The 18,862-nt window shown below is 51.8% G+C and overlaps 1 protein-coding gene across 3 annotated transcripts in view; it reads left to right on the top strand.

Annotated features, from left to right (window-relative positions):
* POU2F2 (POU class 2 homeobox 2) overlaps nt 1–18,263 on the top strand; it is a 36,005-nt gene extending 17,742 nt beyond the window's left edge. For 2 of the 3 annotated variants that reach the window (XM_064581575.1, XM_064581577.1), the window contains 9 exons: nt 8,239–8,344; nt 8,442–8,533; nt 9,967–10,128; nt 10,363–10,504; nt 10,593–10,741; nt 10,820–10,996; nt 12,212–12,278; nt 13,525–13,726; nt 14,191–14,382. In XM_064581575.1, coding sequence (XP_064437645.1) covers nt 8,239–8,344; nt 8,442–8,533; nt 9,967–10,128; nt 10,363–10,504; nt 10,593–10,741; nt 10,820–10,996; nt 12,212–12,278; nt 13,525–13,726; nt 14,191–14,230 — 1,137 coding nt within the window. In that variant the 3' untranslated portion in view covers nt 14,231–14,382. Of the gene's footprint in view, nt 1–8,238; nt 8,345–8,441; nt 8,534–9,966; nt 10,129–10,362; nt 10,505–10,592; nt 10,742–10,819; nt 10,997–12,211; nt 12,279–13,524; nt 13,727–13,863; nt 13,938–14,190 lie in introns of all 3 variants that reach the window. The other variant, XM_064581576.1, reaches the window with a different exon arrangement.
* Nucleotides 18,264–18,862: the final 599 nt, after the last annotated feature.

An 18,862-nucleotide genomic window follows, 5' to 3' on the forward strand; every position in this document is an offset into this window, starting at 1 on the left:
CTAATATTACTCAGGCCTCAGTACAATCCAGTAAAGAGTCAGACATTCTTATCCCCATTTTGTAGATGAGAACACCGAGCCCTGAGAGAGCTATGACTCAGTAGTAATGACTACCATTTATGCAGGACCACTCGAGTGAACAGAGACCAGGCTAAACATGCTACGTGTGTTGTTGCATTTAATTCCTGTAATAGCCCCAGGAGGTAAGAGTTATTGTGGTGTCACCCGAGGAAATGGAGGCGTAAACAGGGTAAGGGATGCCCACGGTCCCCCAACTGTGTGAGGGACAGCGGGTGTCTGGCCGTCTCCAGGACACCATGCACTGTCACCCTATACAGTTAGGGAGGCCGAGGCCCAGAAGAGAGCTGGCTTCCCCCGAGTCACACAGCGAGAAGCAAGCAACAGGACCCAGGCTCAGACCCCCAAGGTTCCCAGCTGGCAGGGACCCTGGCACTCCTCCGACCGCCCTCCCACCTAGCTCCCTCCACACAGTTCTGGGCAAGTCGGGGTGCCGTTTCTCCCAGGTGGCTCCTGGGACAGGTGCTCTCTCCCTTCCCAGGCAGCCCCCTCCACCCACAGGGCTGCCTGTCATGGCTCAGAGAGTAAGGAAGCCCGTCCTCACTCTGAATGCAACTGAGGACAATGTAGTTTACATGGTCCCCCAGACACCCCCCTTCCTGTCCTCCCCGCCCTGGACTTAATTCTAAACTGTCCATGTCTTGGAATGGGGTGTCCAAAACTGGTCATAGCATGCCATCTCAGGGATGGCTGGTGAGTGTCATGCAGACACCATCCCAGTCTGGGTGGCTGCCAGAGCATGTGTGGGGCCCTGCAGTTGGGGGGGGTGGAGAGTCTGCCCTGTGCGCTGGAGTGAGGCGCTGCACCTGGGCCCAAGCGGCCACAGCAGGGGCCAGGCCTCCTCTAGTTCCTTTTAAAGGCTTTTTTCCACCACCACCATCCCCCCCCCGACCCTCAGGTGGAACCAAGCCCAGATGGGAAAGTGGACAATTATACTCCTGTTCACCCGTGTGTCACGTAAATAGAGCGTCAGTCTTTCTGCCCGACTGTGGCCAAGATCTCAGTTGCGGCAAAGAGAAACACCACCAGTCAGTCCTAGGTTTCACTCATTCATTCATTGGAAATTCATTGATCACCTGCTGGGTGCCCACACTGGGGTGGGGGTGATCACAATCCCGCGATGAACGAGAACTGGTCTCTTCCCTTCTCAGCTCTAGTGGGGTGTGCTAAGCCCTCTGTGCCCGTTTTTCTCACAGGTCAGGGACGGAGCAGATGATCCACTAAATATCCTGGCCAGGGGCCCTTCCCCAGTGTCTCCACTTCCTCTAACTGCTCCACCATCTTGACTTGGTCCTAATGCGCCCCCAAGTGGCTTCAGATTGCTTGCTGCTTGTAGATTATGGAGAAATGGGGCCTCCTACTGGTTAACCCCAGTTCTGAGCCAGCACAGCACCCAGAATCTTCTTTCTGTCATTCTGCAATTTCTTTAGTCAGCAAACATTTCGTGAACATCCACCATGCCCCAGCACCTTTTTGCAGGGGGGATACAGTGAGGAATAAGGCAGACAAGTCTGTGCCCAGACAAGCACCTACCCATAGCTGACAATTGCTATGAAGAAAGGAAAAGAGTATAATGTAATAGAGAGAGATTGAGGAGAGGAAGACTCCTCATCAGAGCCGATAGCCAGGGGAGGCCTCTCTCAGGAGGGGGCGTTTTATAGAGACTTGCGTGATGAGGCGGGGCCAATCATGTGCAGATCAAGAAGTGGGGGGGCAACAGCATGTGCAAAGGCCCTGAGGTGGGGATCTTTTTTGAGTTCAGTAACAGGAAGGAGACCAGTGTGATTCGCTCCTAGTCAGGGAGTGAGAGTCCTGGTTGATGAGGAAGGCCAGGTCATCCAGGGCCATGGCAAGGAGTTGAATTGTCTTACAAGTGTGATGAAAACCAGTGGAGGCTTTATGATTAGATTAACATTTCAGAACAGGAACCCCCTGGAGGGGTCTGTGGATAGAATTCAGGGGAGTGCATGAACTTGGATGGGAAAAAATTATGTCTCAACTTTTACTATCCTCTAACTGAAAATGTTATGTTTCCTTCTATTATGAATAGACCACAATAGCATTAGCAGGACTCTGTCACCGATGGAATCACAGATATTTCTATTCACAGAGACCTCAAAATATTGTTTTTACTCATCATTGCTTTGAAATTACAGTAGTCATCAGACTTATTGCTTGGTCTTATTATTTAATGGGCTAATAAAGAAACCCATAGATTATTATCACAACTCAAGATGTTGGATGACTTTTTCATATATAGTTGATTTCATATGAAATCCTATGCATTTTATTTATTTTTTTTTTTTAAGATTTTATTTATTTGACAGAAAGAGACACAGCGAGAGAGGGAACACAAGTAGGGGGAGTGGGAGAGGGAGAAGCAGGCTTCCCGCCGAGCAGGGAGCCTGATGCGGGGCTCGATCCCGGGACTCCAGGATCATGACCTGAGCCGAAGGCAGTCGCTTAACCAACTGAGCCACCCAGGCGCCCCATCCTATGCATTTTATTTTACCCATTTTTTAACTCTGAGAAGGGGGCAGTAGGTTTTGTCAGACACCAAGTAATTCAAAGCACAGAAAAAAATTAGAACTTTTTTGTTCCGGCTTGCAGATGTGTTGGATGGGGAAGAGAAGGGATGGAGGGTATCGGGACTGACTCCTAAGTTTCAGATCTGAGTGACAGTGAGTGGCAGTGTGGTTGGGTTATTCATTTGGACTTCTCACCATGAGGCCCCCTGCAAATTGGGATGCATTTTCCCCACCCTTTTCCTCTCCAGAGGAGATTCAGAAAGAAATCTGCAGACACCTCTGTTTTAGGCTTCTGGGGAGAAAGGGGGGTTTTCACTGAGAGTCACACTAGGGAGAGACAGTAGTTAACAAATACTTTAATCAGCAAGCTAGTCAGAAACACATTGGTGATAAGTCTTTATATCTGGCTTTATTCCTTGATTCAGCTCAGTGGGCATTTAATGGGGGCTGACCAGACTGTGTTAAGGGTTAGGGATATGAACAGAGTAAGACCTGGCCTCTGCCTTCTAGAGTTATAGTGTAGCAGAGGAAAACTGCAAATGCATTGCATCACGAGAAATGCAGGGTAGGGCAGGGTGGGTTCAGTTTTGTGGGGCCTGATTTTTGTACAGTGTGCAGGTCTTTTTAGAGAAAAGGAAGACAAAATTATGAGACCAAAATTAGGTACGGGGACTTGGAAGGGTCCATTGTGAAGGGGTGGGGGGCCTGAAATCCAGGCTTCACTCACATCGTGGCCAGGCCTCACGTGGAGGGGACGACACCATGTGATTGATCAGGTGGAGAGGCTCAGAAGACAAGGCAGAATGGACACAGTTTCAAAGGATAGAGTATTGGGACTTCAAACCCCTTAAGCTGTATCCTTAGATGATGAGCAGCTAGAGAGAAGTGAGAGGTCAGGAGCATCTGGGTACTCCGTCCACTTTCTGAGGCACAGAGAGAAAGCAGAGGCCTTTGCTGTGGACAGGAAATAGCCTTGAACAGTCAAAACACGAATAGTTGGGAAAACAGGGATGTCGGGCAGAAATGAGTGTTCGGTTGGGTAGGTGGGGGTGGGACATCTTTATTTCTTTATTTAGGCTAGGTAAATGTTCAAAACTCAAGAGATATGGAAGGATTTACAGTGTTGCCAGTTTCTGGTATAGTTTCCCAGGTATAGTCTATGCATACCCAGGAAATACCTAGAAATACTTACCCACTGTTCTATCTCTTGAGCTCTCCATTCAACAGGACATCTTGGAGATTGTTCCATTTCAGGACATGAAAAGTGTCCTCATTCTTTCTGATGAATGTATAGTATTCCGACATAAAGATCCACCCTAGTTCATTTACCTGTACCCCACTGCTGTGTGTTCAGCTTATTTCCACTCTTGCTGAACACTGCATGATGCTAGGAATACCCTTCTAGAGAGAGCATTTTGCACAAGTGTGAATGTATCTCTAAGATAAATTCCTAGAAGTGAAATGGCTGAGTCAAAGGGTATATGCCTTTGTAATTCTTTTTTACTTTTTAAAAATTTTATTTTATTTAGATTCAATTAACATATAATGTATTATTGGTTTCAGAGGTAGAGGTCAGTGATTCATCAGTCTTATATAATATCCAGTACTCATCACATCACATGCCCTCCTTAATGTCCATCACTCAGTTACCCCCTCCCCCTCCCCTCCAGCAACTCTCAGTTTGTTTCCTATGATTAAGAGTCTCTTATGGTGTGGTTCCCTCTCTGATTTCGTCTTATTTCATTTTTCCTCTCTTCCCCTATGATCTTCTGTTTTATTTCTTAAATTCCACACATGAGTGAGATCATATGATAATTGTCTTTCTCTGATTGACTTATATCACTTAGCATAATACCTTCTAGTTCCATCCATATCATTGCAAATGGCAAGATTTCATTTTTTTGATGGCTGAATAATATTCCATTGTGTGTGTGTATATATATATACACACACACACATATACATATATATATATACACACACCACATCTTATTTATCCATTCATCTGTTGATGGACATCTGGGCTCTTTCCATAGTTTGGCTATTGTGGACGTTGCTGCTATGAACATTGGGGTGCATGTGCCCCTTCTTTTTTTTTTTTTAAAGATTTTATTTATTTATTTGACAGAGAGATAGAGAGCACAGATAGAGTGGCAGGCAGAGGGAGAGGGAGAAGCAGGCTCTCCGCTGAGCAGTGAGCCCGATGCGGGGCTTGATCCCAGGGCCCTGGGATCATGACCTGAGCTGAAGGCAGACGCTTAACCGACTGAGCCACTCAGGCGCCCCATGTGCCCCTTCTTTTCACTGCATTTGTATCTTTGGGGTAAATACCCAGTAGTGCAATTGCTGGATCGTAGGGTAGCTCTATTTTCAACTTTTTGAGGAACCTCCATACGTTTTCCAGAGTGGCTGCATCAGCTTGCATTCCCACCAACAGTGTAAGAGGGTTCCCCTTTCTCGGCATCCTCGCCAACATCTGTCGTTTCCTGACTTGTTAATTGTAGTCATTCTGACTGTTGTGAGGTGGTATCTTGTTTTGTTTTGTATTTCCCTGATACTGAGTGATGCTGCGCATTTTTTCATGTGTCTGTTGGCCATTTGTATGTCTTTGGAGAAATGTCTTTCATGTCTTCTGCCCTGCCTTTGTAATTCTGACAGACATTGCCAAATTATCTTCTCACTAGTGATGTGCAAGAATGTGTGTTTCCCCATTTGCCCCAACCCAGCGTGTTATGCACTGCTGTTATCTTTGCCCATCAGATAGGTAAAAATAGTATCTCAGTGCAGTTATAGCTCTGTTTATCTTATTGTGAATGAGTCTGAATATTTTTTCATTCAGAGCTGTTTATATTTCCTTTGCTGGGCAGTCACCAGCCCTATATTGGCCAGATTACTACTGGATTGTTAGTTTTTCTCTTATTGATCTGTAATCACTCTTTATATGTTAAAGAAATGAACCCTTTGTGTCAAGTTGCGTATGTTTTTTCCTCAGTTTGTTCACTTCCTAGGACATTAAATTGGTCTTTGGAATAACAATAGCATTGGGAGGAATTGAGGAGCATATGTCATCCCCCTCAATTTCCCAGAAGGAAAAAGAATGTCACTCTAAGTAACATAACTTTCAACTGTCATAAAAGTTACTGAGCAAATTATGAAGCATCAGTGTGGGTTCATTCAACAGATATATGTGGAGCACTTACTGGGTGCCAGATATTCTAGATGCTGAGATTATAATAATGCCCAAAACCATCAAGATCACACTCTCATGGATCTGACATACCAGTGAGGGAGATGCACTGTGAAAGGGTAAACAGAAAGAGAGATACCTTGAGATAGTGATAAGTCTTACAGAGGAGGTGAAATGGAGATAACAAAGAGAGGGGTGGTGGTGGCTGCTTTAGATTAGGTGGTCAAGGAGGGCATCTCTGAAGAGGTGATTTTTTTTTAAAGAGAGAATGTGAGTGCCTGAGGAGGGGGAAACAAAGGGAGAGAGAGAATCTTTTTTTTTTTAAGGATTTATTTATTTATTCTAGAGAGAGAGAGAGAGCACAAGCAGAAGGGGCAGAGGGAGAGGGAGAGACTCTTAAGCAGGCTCCATGCCCAGCATGGAACCTGACGCGGGGTTCAATCTCATGACTCTGAGATCATGACCTGAGCTGAAATCAAGAGTCAGACACTTAACTGACTGAGCCACCCAGGTGCCCCTGAAGAGTTGATTTTATCTGAGTGACAAGAAGGGCCTAGGCAGGAGTATAAGAACTAGAACTGCTTGGCAGAGGGAACAGCGTGTGCAAAGGCCCTGAGGTAGGAGTTGAGGTCAGGAAGACTAGCACGGGCTTTGGTATGAAGGACCTTAGAGACCAGGTAAGGGGTTTTGATTGTATTATTGTGGCTATGAGAAGCCACTGGAGTATGTATGTGTGTGTGTGTAAGGGGGTTTTGCTTTTTCTTTTGGAAATGTTCAAACCTAAAAGTGGAGGGTATGATATAAGGAACTGTACGTGCCTTCACCCGCTCAGTAGACACCAACCTTTTGCCAATCCTGTTTCATCTATACCCTTCACTTTTTTGGTGGAGAGGCTGGATGTTTTTTTCTCTCCCTCTGTCCCTGCTTCATTTCCCTTTAAAAAAAAAAATCTGTTCATTGAAGTATAACAAATACGGTAAAGTGCACAAATCATAAATATACAGATCAGTGACACTCACAAACTGAGCATACTCATGTAACTAGCAGCCAGATCAAGAACTGAATATGGCCAGCTCCCCAGGAGCCCCTGGGGATGCCTTCTAGCCTCTCCCTCCCCAAATGCGAATGGAACCATATAGGATGCTCTCTATCATGTCTAGCTTCTTCCACGTATCATGTCTGGGAAGTTTATTTTGCTGTGTGTCATTACAGATTATAGACTGCCCCTTCTCATTGCTGTAGCATTCCAGTGAATCAGTTTACTCACCCATTTCGATTCCGATGGGTACCTGGGCTTTCTTTGGGTTTGGGCCATTACAAATGGTTCTGCCCTGAACATCGTGGCACGTGTCTTTTGGTGAACACACGTACACACTTACAGTGGCTAGCACCCAGGTGGGGAACCGCTGGGTCATGAGACAGGTGTATGTTTGGCTTTAGTAAATAGTGCCTGTATTTGTTTTCTAGAGCTGCTATAACAACCAACCACCAACTGGCTGTCTTAAACAACAGAAATGTATTCTTTCACAGCTCTGGAAGCTGTAAGTCCAAAGCCAGTGTGTTGGCAGGGCTGGGCATCTTCTCTCTGGGTCTCTTCACAGTGCCTTCTCTCTGTACATGTTTGTCTCTGTGTCCAAATTCCCCCTTACTAAATGGACACCTGTCATATTGGATTAGGACCCTATCTTCAAATAAGGCCACTCTCTGGGGTTCTGGGGGGTTAGGATTCCTACATGTCTTTTGAGGGGCGGACATAATTCAAACCATAACAGTGCCAAAGAGTTTTCCAAAGTGGTTGAACCAATTTACTGTGCTGGAGTATTTTATTTTATTTTATTTATTTATTTATTGCTGTGCTGGAGTATTTTAAAGCTAATTCCAGACACGGTATCTTTTGCCTCAGGTGTTTTAAGAGAAGGGAAGACTTGGTCTGATTTACATTTTTAAACGATACTATTTGTTCTGTGGGAATGTAAGACAAGGCAAATATTTCTTCAAGAAAGAGAAGGTAAGGGGCGCCTGGGTGGCTCAGTCGTTAAGCGTCTGCCTTCGGCTCAGGTCATGATCCCAGGGTCCTGGGATCGAGCCCTGCATCGGGCTCCCTGCTTGGTGGGAGGCCTGCTTCTCCCTCTCCCCCTCCCCCTGCTTGTGTTCCCTCTCTCGCTGTGTCTCTCTCTGTCAAATAAATAAAATCTTAAAAAAAAAAAAAAAAAAAGAAAGAGAAGGTAAATCAAGAGCGAGCCCTCCTGGGTCAGCCCAGATAGGATGCTCTGGTAGCCCGCGGTTGGGAGAAGCCTCCTGTGGGCCCTTAGCTAAGGGAAGCCATTCAGAGATCGTGCTCCATCCCTCCCCACCCACTCTGTGGAACCCCTCAGGGCTCACACGGTGCAGAGGGAGCTGGGCCAAGACTCAGGCTGTCTTTCTGTCCATCCCCCTCCCTGCCAGGACATACAGCAGCTCCTCCAGCTTCAGCAGCTGGTGCTCGTGCCAGGCCACCACCTCCAGCCACCTGCTCAGTTCCTGCTGCCACAGGCCCAGCAGAGTCAGCCAGGTAAGGCCCCACCCACCCCATGGCCTCCCCTCCCCGAGGATGCTTCCACAGAACTCTCCCTCCTCCCTCACCCCGTGCAATCCCCTTGTCTCCCCAGGCCTGCTACCGACACCAAATCTCTTCCAGCTACCTCAGCAAACCCAGGGAGCTCTTCTGACCTCCCAGCCCCGGGCCGGGCTGTCCACACAGGTGAGAATGTCCACTGAGTGTGCCAGGCTGGGTGAAGAGGGGGTGGGAGGGTGAGGGTCTCTGCTCCCTCCAACCCTCCCCATGACCATAGGGGCCAGAACAGGAGTCGGGAGACCTGGGGACCAGCCCTGCTCTGCCACTGATTTGCTATGGGACCTTAGACAAGCCACTTTCCCTGTCTGGGTCAGCTTCTTCCTCTATAGAAGGAGGGGAATCAGCCAGGCCAGGGACTCTTAACCCTTTCAGACACATGGACTCCTTTGAGAATCTGATGAAAGATTTTGATCTGACCCCCACTACCCCAAAATGCACACGTGCAAAAAACCCATAGGTTGTGGCCTGGCCTTTCTTTCAGTTTGCTGACTGGGTTCTAGACTTCAATAATAATCTTTCATGATTCTTTATGGATTTCGACATTCCCTCCTACCCACTTTTTTTAACAGCGCTTTCAAAAAATATGAACTATTTAACCCAAAAAGTTTAGAGACTAATACCGGGCTGAGCTGAATTCTGAAATCCAAAATGCTTGGAAAACCAAGTTGTTTTTGTAATGTGAGACCAGAAGTTATTTGGCTGCAAAACCCGTCTTGACCTAAGGCAAAGGAGTATGACTTTCCTTTCTCCCTCCCATGTGGTATTTGTGCTTTGCTGAGAGCTGTTAATGTGTTCAGTGATGGGGTGATGCCTTGACCCTGATGGGGGGAGTCACATTATTTGTGACCCGTGTAGGCTTTCTAAAATCTGTAAAATTTCTGAATTCCAAAACCCATCTGGCCCCAGCATTTGGATAATGGATCAAGGACTTATGTGACCAACATGGTTGCACTCACCACCTGTTTCAGATATTTTTAGGGAAATAAAGCAATTCAGAGAGACCTGTTGCTTCTTTGTAAATCCCCCAGGCACCCTCCTCATCTACTTTTAAAAATGCTTTCACTTTATCTGCAACCTTTCACGGGATTCTCCCATCAACCCCATGGGGTGGGCAGAGCAACCATGATTATTTCCATTCTGCAGAGAGGAAAACTGAGGCCCAGGGAGATTAAGAAACTTGCCTGAGTTACCCAACAATTCGGTAGCAGAGCCAGTCATTAATTCCCTGCCTGAGAGAAGGATAAAACCATGGCCCCCAGCTCCAGGGAAAAAGCCGATGGTTGAAAGGAGCTGGCTACTCCTGGGACTTTGCAGGCTGGGAGGGAATGTGCAGAGAGAGAGTTGGGGGCAGTGAGAGGTCCCTATGGAGTAGCAGAGTGTCCCCTTGATGGGGATTGACAATGAGGGCGCATCAGCCTCCTGGGGACAGGCAGAGGAGAGCCTGCAGGAAGAGGTGGGACGGCAGAGAGGGAAGGAGGGAGGGAGGACTGCGCAGCCATTGCTGAGCCCCATCCTGGTCCTCGATCCTGCACCCCACCCACCCCTGCCCACCTTACCAGGCCGTGACCCGCCCCACGCTGCCCGACCCGCACCTCTCGCACCCGCAGCCCCCCAAATGCTTGGAGCCACCATCCCACCCCGAGGAGCCCAGTGACCTGGAGGAGCTGGAGCAGTTCGCCCGCACCTTCAAGCAACGCCGCATCAAGCTGGGCTTCACGCAGGTCCGGGGCCACCCGGCAGCACGGGCGGGGGGCCTGCGGGTGACGCGGCCTGGCCAGGTGGTGGGCGGGCGCGCGCTCCCTCTCCGCAGCGCGGGGCAGTGGGCGTGGCCAGGTGGTGGGCGGGGCGAGAGACCGCAGCCGGCCGGTGGGCGGGGCCAGGGGTGTGGCCAGCCGGTGGACCGCGGTGAGCCCGGCGCCCTGACCGCCGCCCCATTCCCCACCCCACTTGGCCAGGGTGATGTGGGCCTGGCCATGGGCAAGCTCTACGGCAACGACTTTAGCCAGACGACCATCTCCCGTTTCGAGGCCCTCAACCTGAGCTTCAAGAACATGTGCAAACTCAAGCCCCTCCTGGAGAAGTGGCTCAACGACGCAGGTGGGACTGGGCCCGGGCTCCCAGGGTGGGCGGCCGGTGGTGGGCCCCGGAGGCTCCCTCTCATGCCCCCGTCTCCTCCCGGGCACAGAGACTATGTCTGTGGACTCAAGCCTGCCCAGCCCCAACCAGCTGAGCAGCCCCAGCCTGGGCTTCGACGGGCTCCCTGGCCGGAGACGCAAGAAGAGGACCAGCATCGAGACAAACGTCCGCTTCGCCTTAGAGAAGAGTTTTCTAGCGGTGAGGCCGCGGCCTTCGGGGAGGCCCTGAGGTGGGGGGTCGGGGTGGACCTGGGGTTCACCAGCCCTCTGCCCGCAGAACCAGAAGCCTACCTCAGAGGAGATCCTGCTGATTGCAGAGCAGCTGCACATGGAGAAGGAAGTGATCCGCGTCTGGTTCTGCAACCGGCGCCAGAAGGAAAAACGCATCAACCCCTGCAGCGCAGCCCCCATGTTGCCCAGCCCGGGGAAGCCAGCCAGCTACAGCCCCCATCTGGTACCAGGAGCCCCTCTGGGGTGGGGGGCACAAAGCTCTGGCAACACCCCACCCCTAGGCAGGGGCCTCTGTGAAGCACAGTCTACTTGGTTGTCCACAGTGCCTGGCACAGGGGCAGGGAGACTCACCCTTAGCGACAGGCTGTCACAGGGTTGGAGCCCAGTCACACAGGGACACAATTTCCAGGGAACTGTGGTCTTATGTGGGGGATACAAGCACCCACAGACACATACCAACAGAGCCAAAAATAGTTCTCGAAGTGCATGGCCACATGGGGAGAGATCCCAGGTAGGGGATGGAGGTACCCCCCCCCCATACACACAGCCACACACACAGACACAGGCAGGGACAGCGTTATGTCCCTGGGTGTACATTCAGGTTCACAGCTGCACGCAGACCTGCTTGGGATCAGATGCACTGGGACACCCCTTTATTGCATCTCATGTGGAAAGGGGCTGTGACGTGACAGAGAGGAGCCCCCCAGGCCCCTGGTATGGAGGAAGAAGAGACCACCTGAGCTGAGTTCTAAAGGACAAGGGAGAGGTAGCCAGCCACTTAAAGACTGCCCTGCCCAAAAGCCTAGAAGCCAGAGTGTGCTGAGCCCAATCGGAGGAACTCCAGTGCAATTTAATGTGGTTGGAGCAGGAATGTATATGAATGAGTATGAGGGTAGGGGCGGGCTGGGCAGGGGCCAGACTCTCAAGTAACATGCTGAGGAGCTTGAACGTGAACCACGGGTGGTGAGGAGCTAAGGAGGAGTTTTGAGCTGGGGAGGGACAGGGTCACATTAAGAGTGAGGCTATTGGAGCTGATGGAGGCAGGGAGGCCAAGAAGGAGGCTGGTGGGTGGTCCCAGAAAATCAAGTAACAGGACATCCCAACACTCTGATGCAGAGACACCCCTTATCATCATAATACTCCCCCCCCACACACACACACAGACGCTTTAGACCTGCAACTGGATGGTGTCAGAGAGGTGGGAGAACACTCTCAATTAGGAATTATTTTTTCCCACCTATGGCTCAGGATCACTTCGGGTAAATGTTAACATAGATATGATGGAAAGAACCTAGCATAATACAAGCATAGCATTGTGCCCAAAGTCTCTTCTCCCCTCAGCCTGAGGGCAGATGAATGGGGGTCTTACCCACAGGGAGCGTCATGAGGGCTACTGGGAAACAGTGGCCTCACCATGCCTTCTTTCCTCTCTCCCCAGGTCACACCCCAAGGGGGCGCCGGGACCTTGCCATTGTCCCAAGCTTCCAGCAGTCTGAGCACAACAGGTCAGGGCGGGCAGGAGCCCGTGAGGGAGCTTTGGGAGGCCCAGTACAGGCCTGAGGTTCTCTAGTGGCTTAGGGCATCTGTGGGCCTCAAGGCTGAGCCTGGGGATGAGGGAGGCAGGGGGCACAGAGAGGAGAGGGCAGCCTAACCCTCCCTGCCAGAGCAGCTCGGCTCTCATCTGCTCTACGATTTCCTGTGAGAAAAGCACGGACTTTGCTAAAAGTTGATGTACTCGGGTTCTGGTCCTGGCTTTTATAAACTGTGTGAGCTCCAGGAGTGACTTTACCTCTCTGAGCCTCAGGTTTTATCAAATTATTGTGAATGTATAATACATACAAAAGCTATATACGTGAATATATACATACAAGAGTGTGTATGTCTGTGTAACCCCCCCCACACACATACATGCTCTTTTGTGCCCAAAGTTCCCCTTGCTCCCTTCCTGGGACAGGGCCTGTGTAACACCACATATAAGAATAATAGAAAACTGGAGCCTGGCTGGCTCAGTCAGTGGAGTATGTGGCTCCTGATCTTGGGGTTGTGAGTTCAAGCCCTACATTGGGTTAGAGATTACCGAAATAAATAAACTAAAAAAAAAAAAAAAAAAAAAAAAGAATAGAAAACAAACATCATATTGATTTTTCTCAGATTAAGAGATAAGAAGTGGAAGCTTATAAAGTTATAAAGGTGTGCCTGGCACTGTCTAAACTCTTTATGAAGAATATCGACTCATCTCATCCTCACACTCATTGTATAAAGTAGGCCCTGTTATTATCCCCATTTTCCATATTAGGCAACTGAAGGCCAGAGAGGTGAAGGTACTCGCCCAAGGGCACAGATGGGGCGGAACGGGCAGGAAATTGCTGCCCGTGGCTGTCTGGCCATCGGCCGCTGAGCCCTCTCCACCTCGGCGCGCACAGCCGCAACCCCCTGCCTGGCCCCTAGAGGGAGCCACAGGGCGAAGTCTTAGGGGCGCCCGGCGCCGAGGCTCAGGGCCGGATTCGCGCAGGGTGAGCGCACCCGGGCACGGGGCTCGGCTCCGGGGGTGGCAGCTGCCCACGCTGCCATTATTGTGATCGCTGTCACGGCGGCCTTGGGAAGAGCCGGCGGGAGGCCTAAGTCTGTTCCCCCGGAGGAGATGCCGCAGGGCGCGCGCTGGGCGGGAAGGCGAGCAGGGGTGGACCCCGGGTTCCCCGGTGGAGGACGAGTGGAAGCTGAAGTCTCCGTCTCTCTGTCTCTCTCTGGCAGTTACTACCTTATCCTCAGCTGTGGGGACGCTCCACCCCAGCCGGACAGCCGGAGGGGGTGGGGGCGGGGGCGGGGCCGCGCCCCCCCTCAATTCCATCCCCTCTGTCACTCCCCCACCCCCGGCCACCACCAACAGCACAAATCCCAGCCCTCAAGGCAGCCACTCGGCTATCGGCTTGTCGGGCCTGAACCCCAGCACGGGGTAAGTGGACAGTTGCACTTAGGGAGGCTGTGGGGAGAGAAGCAGGGTCTCTGCTGCTTCCCGGGTGGGAGCCGCGCCCCAGTTCTGCCGCCGGCGGGTCCCTGCCCCTGCTAACGCCTCTGCTTTGCCTCTTGCAGAAGCACAATGGTGGGGTTGAGCTCCGGGCTGAGTCCAGCCCTCATGAGCAACAACCCTTTGGCCACTATCCAAGGTGCGTGCTGCCTCATGTCACTCCCATCGCCACCAGCCTGGCCCCCTGGGGCCTCGAGCCTCCCCCCATTGCTGCTCCAGCCATGCCATCCTGCCCCGCTCACTGCATCGCTCACCTCTTCATACCCATCTCACCTTTGGGGAAGGTGTGAGGGGTGCTGATGGGGGTCAGTGGGGCCGATGGGAAGATAGGGGGCACTGCGGGCAGGATGCTGGAAGGTGCCCCCAGCCCAGCCTCTCTCTCTCCCCACCAGCCCTGGCCTCTGGTGGAACCCTGCCCCTTACCAGCCTTGACGGCAGCGGGAACCTGGTGCTGGGGGCGGCCAGCGCGGCCCCGGGGAGCCCTGGCCTGGTGACCTCACCGCTCTTCTTGAACCACGCTGGGCTGCCCCTGCTCAGCGCCCCGCCAGGCGTGGGCCTGGTCTCGGCAGCTGCTGCGGCCGTGGCGGCCTCCATCTCCAGCAAGTCTCCGGGCCTCTCCTCATCCTCCTCCTCATCCTCGTCCTCGTCCTCCACTTGCAGCGAGGCCGCAGCACAGACCCCTGGAGGCCCCGGGGGGCCCGAGGCAGGGTCCAAGCCCGAGTGAGGGCCCACCTTGCCTCCCCTCCTATTCCTGTGACCCCCACCTCAGTCCCCCCCGCCTGGGAAGAGGGCGAGGGGGCCAGCAGTGGTGGTGCAGAGGGTCCTTGGAGCCGGAGTGACAAGGGAGGAAAGACCAAAAAAAAAACCCCAACTAACCAAAAAAACAAAACGAAACAAAACAAGAAAGAAAGAAAGAAGGAAAGAAGAAAGAAAATGAAAGAAACCAACCAACAAAAAGAAACCAAAAATAATCACAACAGAAACCAGCTGCCCCAAAGGAACCAGAGGTGAAAAACAAACCAAAACCAAAACCAAAAACAAAAAATCCCCCCCAAAACCAAACCAAAAACCAGTTGCGAGCCAGACCTCAGTGTGCTCCCCCTCACCGCTACGACACCAAATAAGACCCCCAGCCAGGGGCAGAGAAGCCTCGGCAGGGCGGACCTCTCGCTGAGCCCCTGGCTGGGGGGCCGACTCCCAAACTTGCCTCCCCCAGTGGGGGCCAGAGAAGGCAAAAGAGAATGTGCCAGCCTCCAGCCCCGGCCCCCAGCCTTGGCCCAGCGAAGACAGGGCACAGCCTGGGGCCGACGGGGTGGGCTCAGAACCACCTGCCAAATGTTCTTTTCCAGAAGGTGAAAGAGAAGGGGCCTGAACAACCTTACACCAAATATTCAGTAGCTTCATCCAAAGGATGTACAGAATTTTTAGCGTTATGCTCAACAGAATGTGTCCCTACCATGTGTCCCCCTCTCCCTTGGCCTCCGGCTCTCCCCACCTGGGCAAGGGGTCTCGCTTTAACCTCCTCCCTCCCCCAGCCAGGGGAGAGTGCAGGGGCAGGCCTGGGATGACTTTTCACCCCTCGTACCTCCCCGTTTTCCCTTTGAAGGGTGGGCTAGGCCGGTTTGCGAAGTTCTAGCTCTCACATGTTCCCCCCCACAACCCTGTCACCCTCCTCTGCTCTGGAATCCACCCCCTCCCCGGCCCAGGGGAAGGTGGAAGTTTCGGGCAAGAGGGATGAGGTGAGGGCATTCAAGTTGTCTTTTTTCCCATCCTTGTCTGTCAGTTTCCCTGAAAAAAAAAATTCATATTCCAGTGCCTATCCGTGGGATCCTTCACGTTCTTTGACATTGACCAGAAACCAAAAAGAGAACTCACCTCGCTCTTCCCACCCTGTGTCCCTCTGATACTGGCAGATGCCTCTTCCTCCCCCCCCCCCCACATGTACACACGCACGCACCCCAGTGGTGGGGTTCCTCAAGGTGGCATCCCCATCAGGGTCCATGTGGCGGGGACAGTGCCATGACCTGTGGTCCCCATCCGAGAGGGCACTGTGGTGGCCACCACTCCCACGAGACCTCCCTCGAGTCTTGGCTGGACCCCATGTTTGCCCAGCCCCGGACCCGTCTCAGTGGACAGAGGAGAGACGCCGCTGGGAGCCACTTTGCCCTCCTGCTATTGTGGAGGCCAACAAAGTTTTGAACCAAAAAAAAACCAAAACTAAACACAAAAAACAAAAAAACCAAACAAACAATAAATTAAAACTAGAAAAAAAAGAATTTATAGATATATATATATATTTAAGGGAAAGAAGACGAGGACTCTTCAAGAATAAGAAGGAGCCGCGAGGTGGAGCCAAGCCCCTGCGCCAGTGGTCCAGGCCCTTGGTCCCCAAGGCGGATGGAAGGACAGACGCTTCTTTCTCTTCACAAATACCTCATGGACGTCGTCTTCGGGAAAGCCGGAGGGGGAGGCTGGGGCAGGGCCTGTCCCTCAGCCAGGGCGGATGGAAGCGGGTGGGCAGGGCTGAGAGAGGGGGGTCAGGGACAGGGGTGGAGAGCCCCAAGCTCCCTGCCCCCCAATCCATTGAAAAAGCTTTAAAAAAAAAAAAAAAAAAACAGGAAACAAGGAATAAGAAAGCAAAAAGAATGGACGAAGGAAAACGAACAAACTTTCGGGTGGTTTGATTCCTCCTTTGATTTCTTTTTCTGTTCTCTTCAGTCTGTTCTCTCTCTGCTCCTCCCTCTCCCTCTTCCTTCGCTCTTCTCTTGCCCCTCCCAGTCTCCCATCTTTCTGTGTCTCTCCTCAAACCAAAGTGTTGCTGTGAAGGACTCGAGCCATTGAAATCAGAGGCCTGTCCCCCGCTGGGCGGAGCAGCCGGGAGCCCGGAGCCCCGAGCCAGCCATGCTGCTGGGCACTCCGAGGAGAGGCGGCCCCCGCCCTGGGCCCCCACCCCCCCAGGCCTCAGGGTTCTTTCTTTCTTTCTTGTCTCCCTTCTCCCACCCGGGAAATGAAACTGTTGGGCTGGGCCACGGAGACAGCAGAGACTCGGCTGTTTTGGGGGTCTCGGGGTGCCTTGCCTGGGCAGCCGTGGAGTGGCTGCCCCTCCCGCCCTGGCACCGATGGGGCCTGGCATGCCGTCGACCCATCCTCGCCAGAATGTAAGCATCTCCGCTGAACCGACTCCCTGCCCTTACCCTACCTCTGAGTTTGTCCATTTTTATTTCCTGAAGATAAGGGACTGGCGAGAGGGCCTGGGCCCCTGCCCAAGGGTGGAGAGGGGCCAAGGGCTCCTGAACAGATAGAAAAGACATTTGAGCAGAGCAAAGTGAAAGGAATTACGACCAAATACCCCTCCGAGAAGACAGGCAGCATGGAAGGCATGGTGGAGATGACTCAGAAACTATGATTCTAGACCAAAAAACAAAACAAAAAAAAAAAAACAAAAAAGAAAAAAAAAACCCACCAAAAAAAAAAAAACAAAAACAAAAACAAAAAAAAAAAAAAGAAAAAAAGAAAAAAAAAGGAAAGAAAATCCAGGACTCACCACCACCCACTTCATCCTGCTTCCTCCCCATCAAGTCCTGCCACTGGGGACCTCTCCCACACCCCGCACCCCGGTGTGGCGGGAGTGGGGCAGAGAGGAGAGGAGGAAGCAGGGGCAGGGATGGGGCCGATGCCCTGACATTGGTGGAGGGACCCCCGTGCAGCCGGGGGTGGGGGGACTCTCCCCATCCAACCCCCATAACTGGGAAAAGAAAAACAACAAAAAAAAGAAAATTCCTGGGAGGGGAAAAATAACCAAATCCCAAGCTTTAACTACAGCTGTGAAACCAAATATTTGGAAGGGGGTGGGAGGGAGGGGCAAGTGTGCCCCAGGTCTCCCCCCTGGGCCCCCCTCCCCCGAGGACTCGAGATAAGGCACCAAATACCTCATAGAACTTTAATGTTAAAAAAAGGAAACCAAATATCGTTGGCTGGGGGCCAGCCAGGGCAAGGGGCTGGGGGACTGGAGGGAGCCAGGGTTGGGAAGGTGATGGGGGAATTCATGCCCCCCACCCCGCTCTGCCCCTTCCACTCCAGTACCCCCTGTCTCGACTCCGGGAAACAAAACTATCTCATCGTTTTTATTTTGTGGTCTGTACAGAGCCTGTGTCCGTGTGTCTGTGTGTGAGCGAGAGAGTTGGGGGGCTGGGGGACTTTATGTGGGAGATGGGGAGGGAGACCCCAAGCTAGGCTCTGGGCTAGGTGAGATGTCTGAGGTGGGGGGCCAGCGGCCTGGGCTAGAAAGAGAGGAAGATGAGTGGATTGGAGGTAGGGGGAGCCTTCTGAATTTCTCTTCTCCCCAACCCTGACCTCCTACTTGAGGGAGGGACAGAGAATGGGTCTACCCTAATGGTGGGCCTTTTGTGCCAAAAAAAAAAAAATGCCAGTAACTAAAACACCTCTCTGTTCTCTTCTGGGAGGGTGGGGGCTGGAAGTGGGAGGGAGGGGCTGGGGGTATAAGTGGGGGTGGGTGGAGATGGGGAACCCAAACCCTATAGGAGTTGGGGCTAAGATCAGGAGGGGAGGGAAAGGTATGAGTTTCCCCCGCACATCTCCTCCCTGGAGAAGGCCAAGAGAGGGTCTCCTAGCCCCGCACCCTGGGCAGACAGGCTAAGGGATTAGCCTTGTATGTAGGTGATGACCTGACTAATTTCCTTGCCCACCCAAATCCCAGGGTGCCTCTCTCTCCCTTTTAGCCCAGGGTAGGGGGAACTGAGTGAGAGAGAGAGTGAGACCGACTGAGCAAGATTGAGACACGCGGGCCCCCACTGGCCTCTGAGTGGGAAAGGCAAGTGCGAGAGATAAAGGCCTCCAAGAGAAAAAAGAAACAAACCAAAGATTTAACCATTAAAAAAAAAAAAAAAAACCCACAGACAACTCCGCTACCTTTTTATACGTTGGAAAAAAAAGTGAAAAAAATTAAAAAATAAAAATTAAAAAAAATACACAAAAACTCCAAGCCGCAGTTCCTTCGTGCGGTTTGAACTTTGACCTCAGCAGTCTCCAAAGCAAGATGACGAT

This window comes from Mirounga angustirostris, unplaced genomic scaffold (assembly GCF_029215605.1).
Source record: "Mirounga angustirostris isolate CCGP_5_RB_7025 unplaced genomic scaffold, mMirAng1.0.hap1 SCAF_16, whole genome shotgun sequence".
NCBI lineage: Eukaryota > Metazoa > Chordata > Mammalia > Carnivora > Phocidae > Mirounga > Mirounga angustirostris.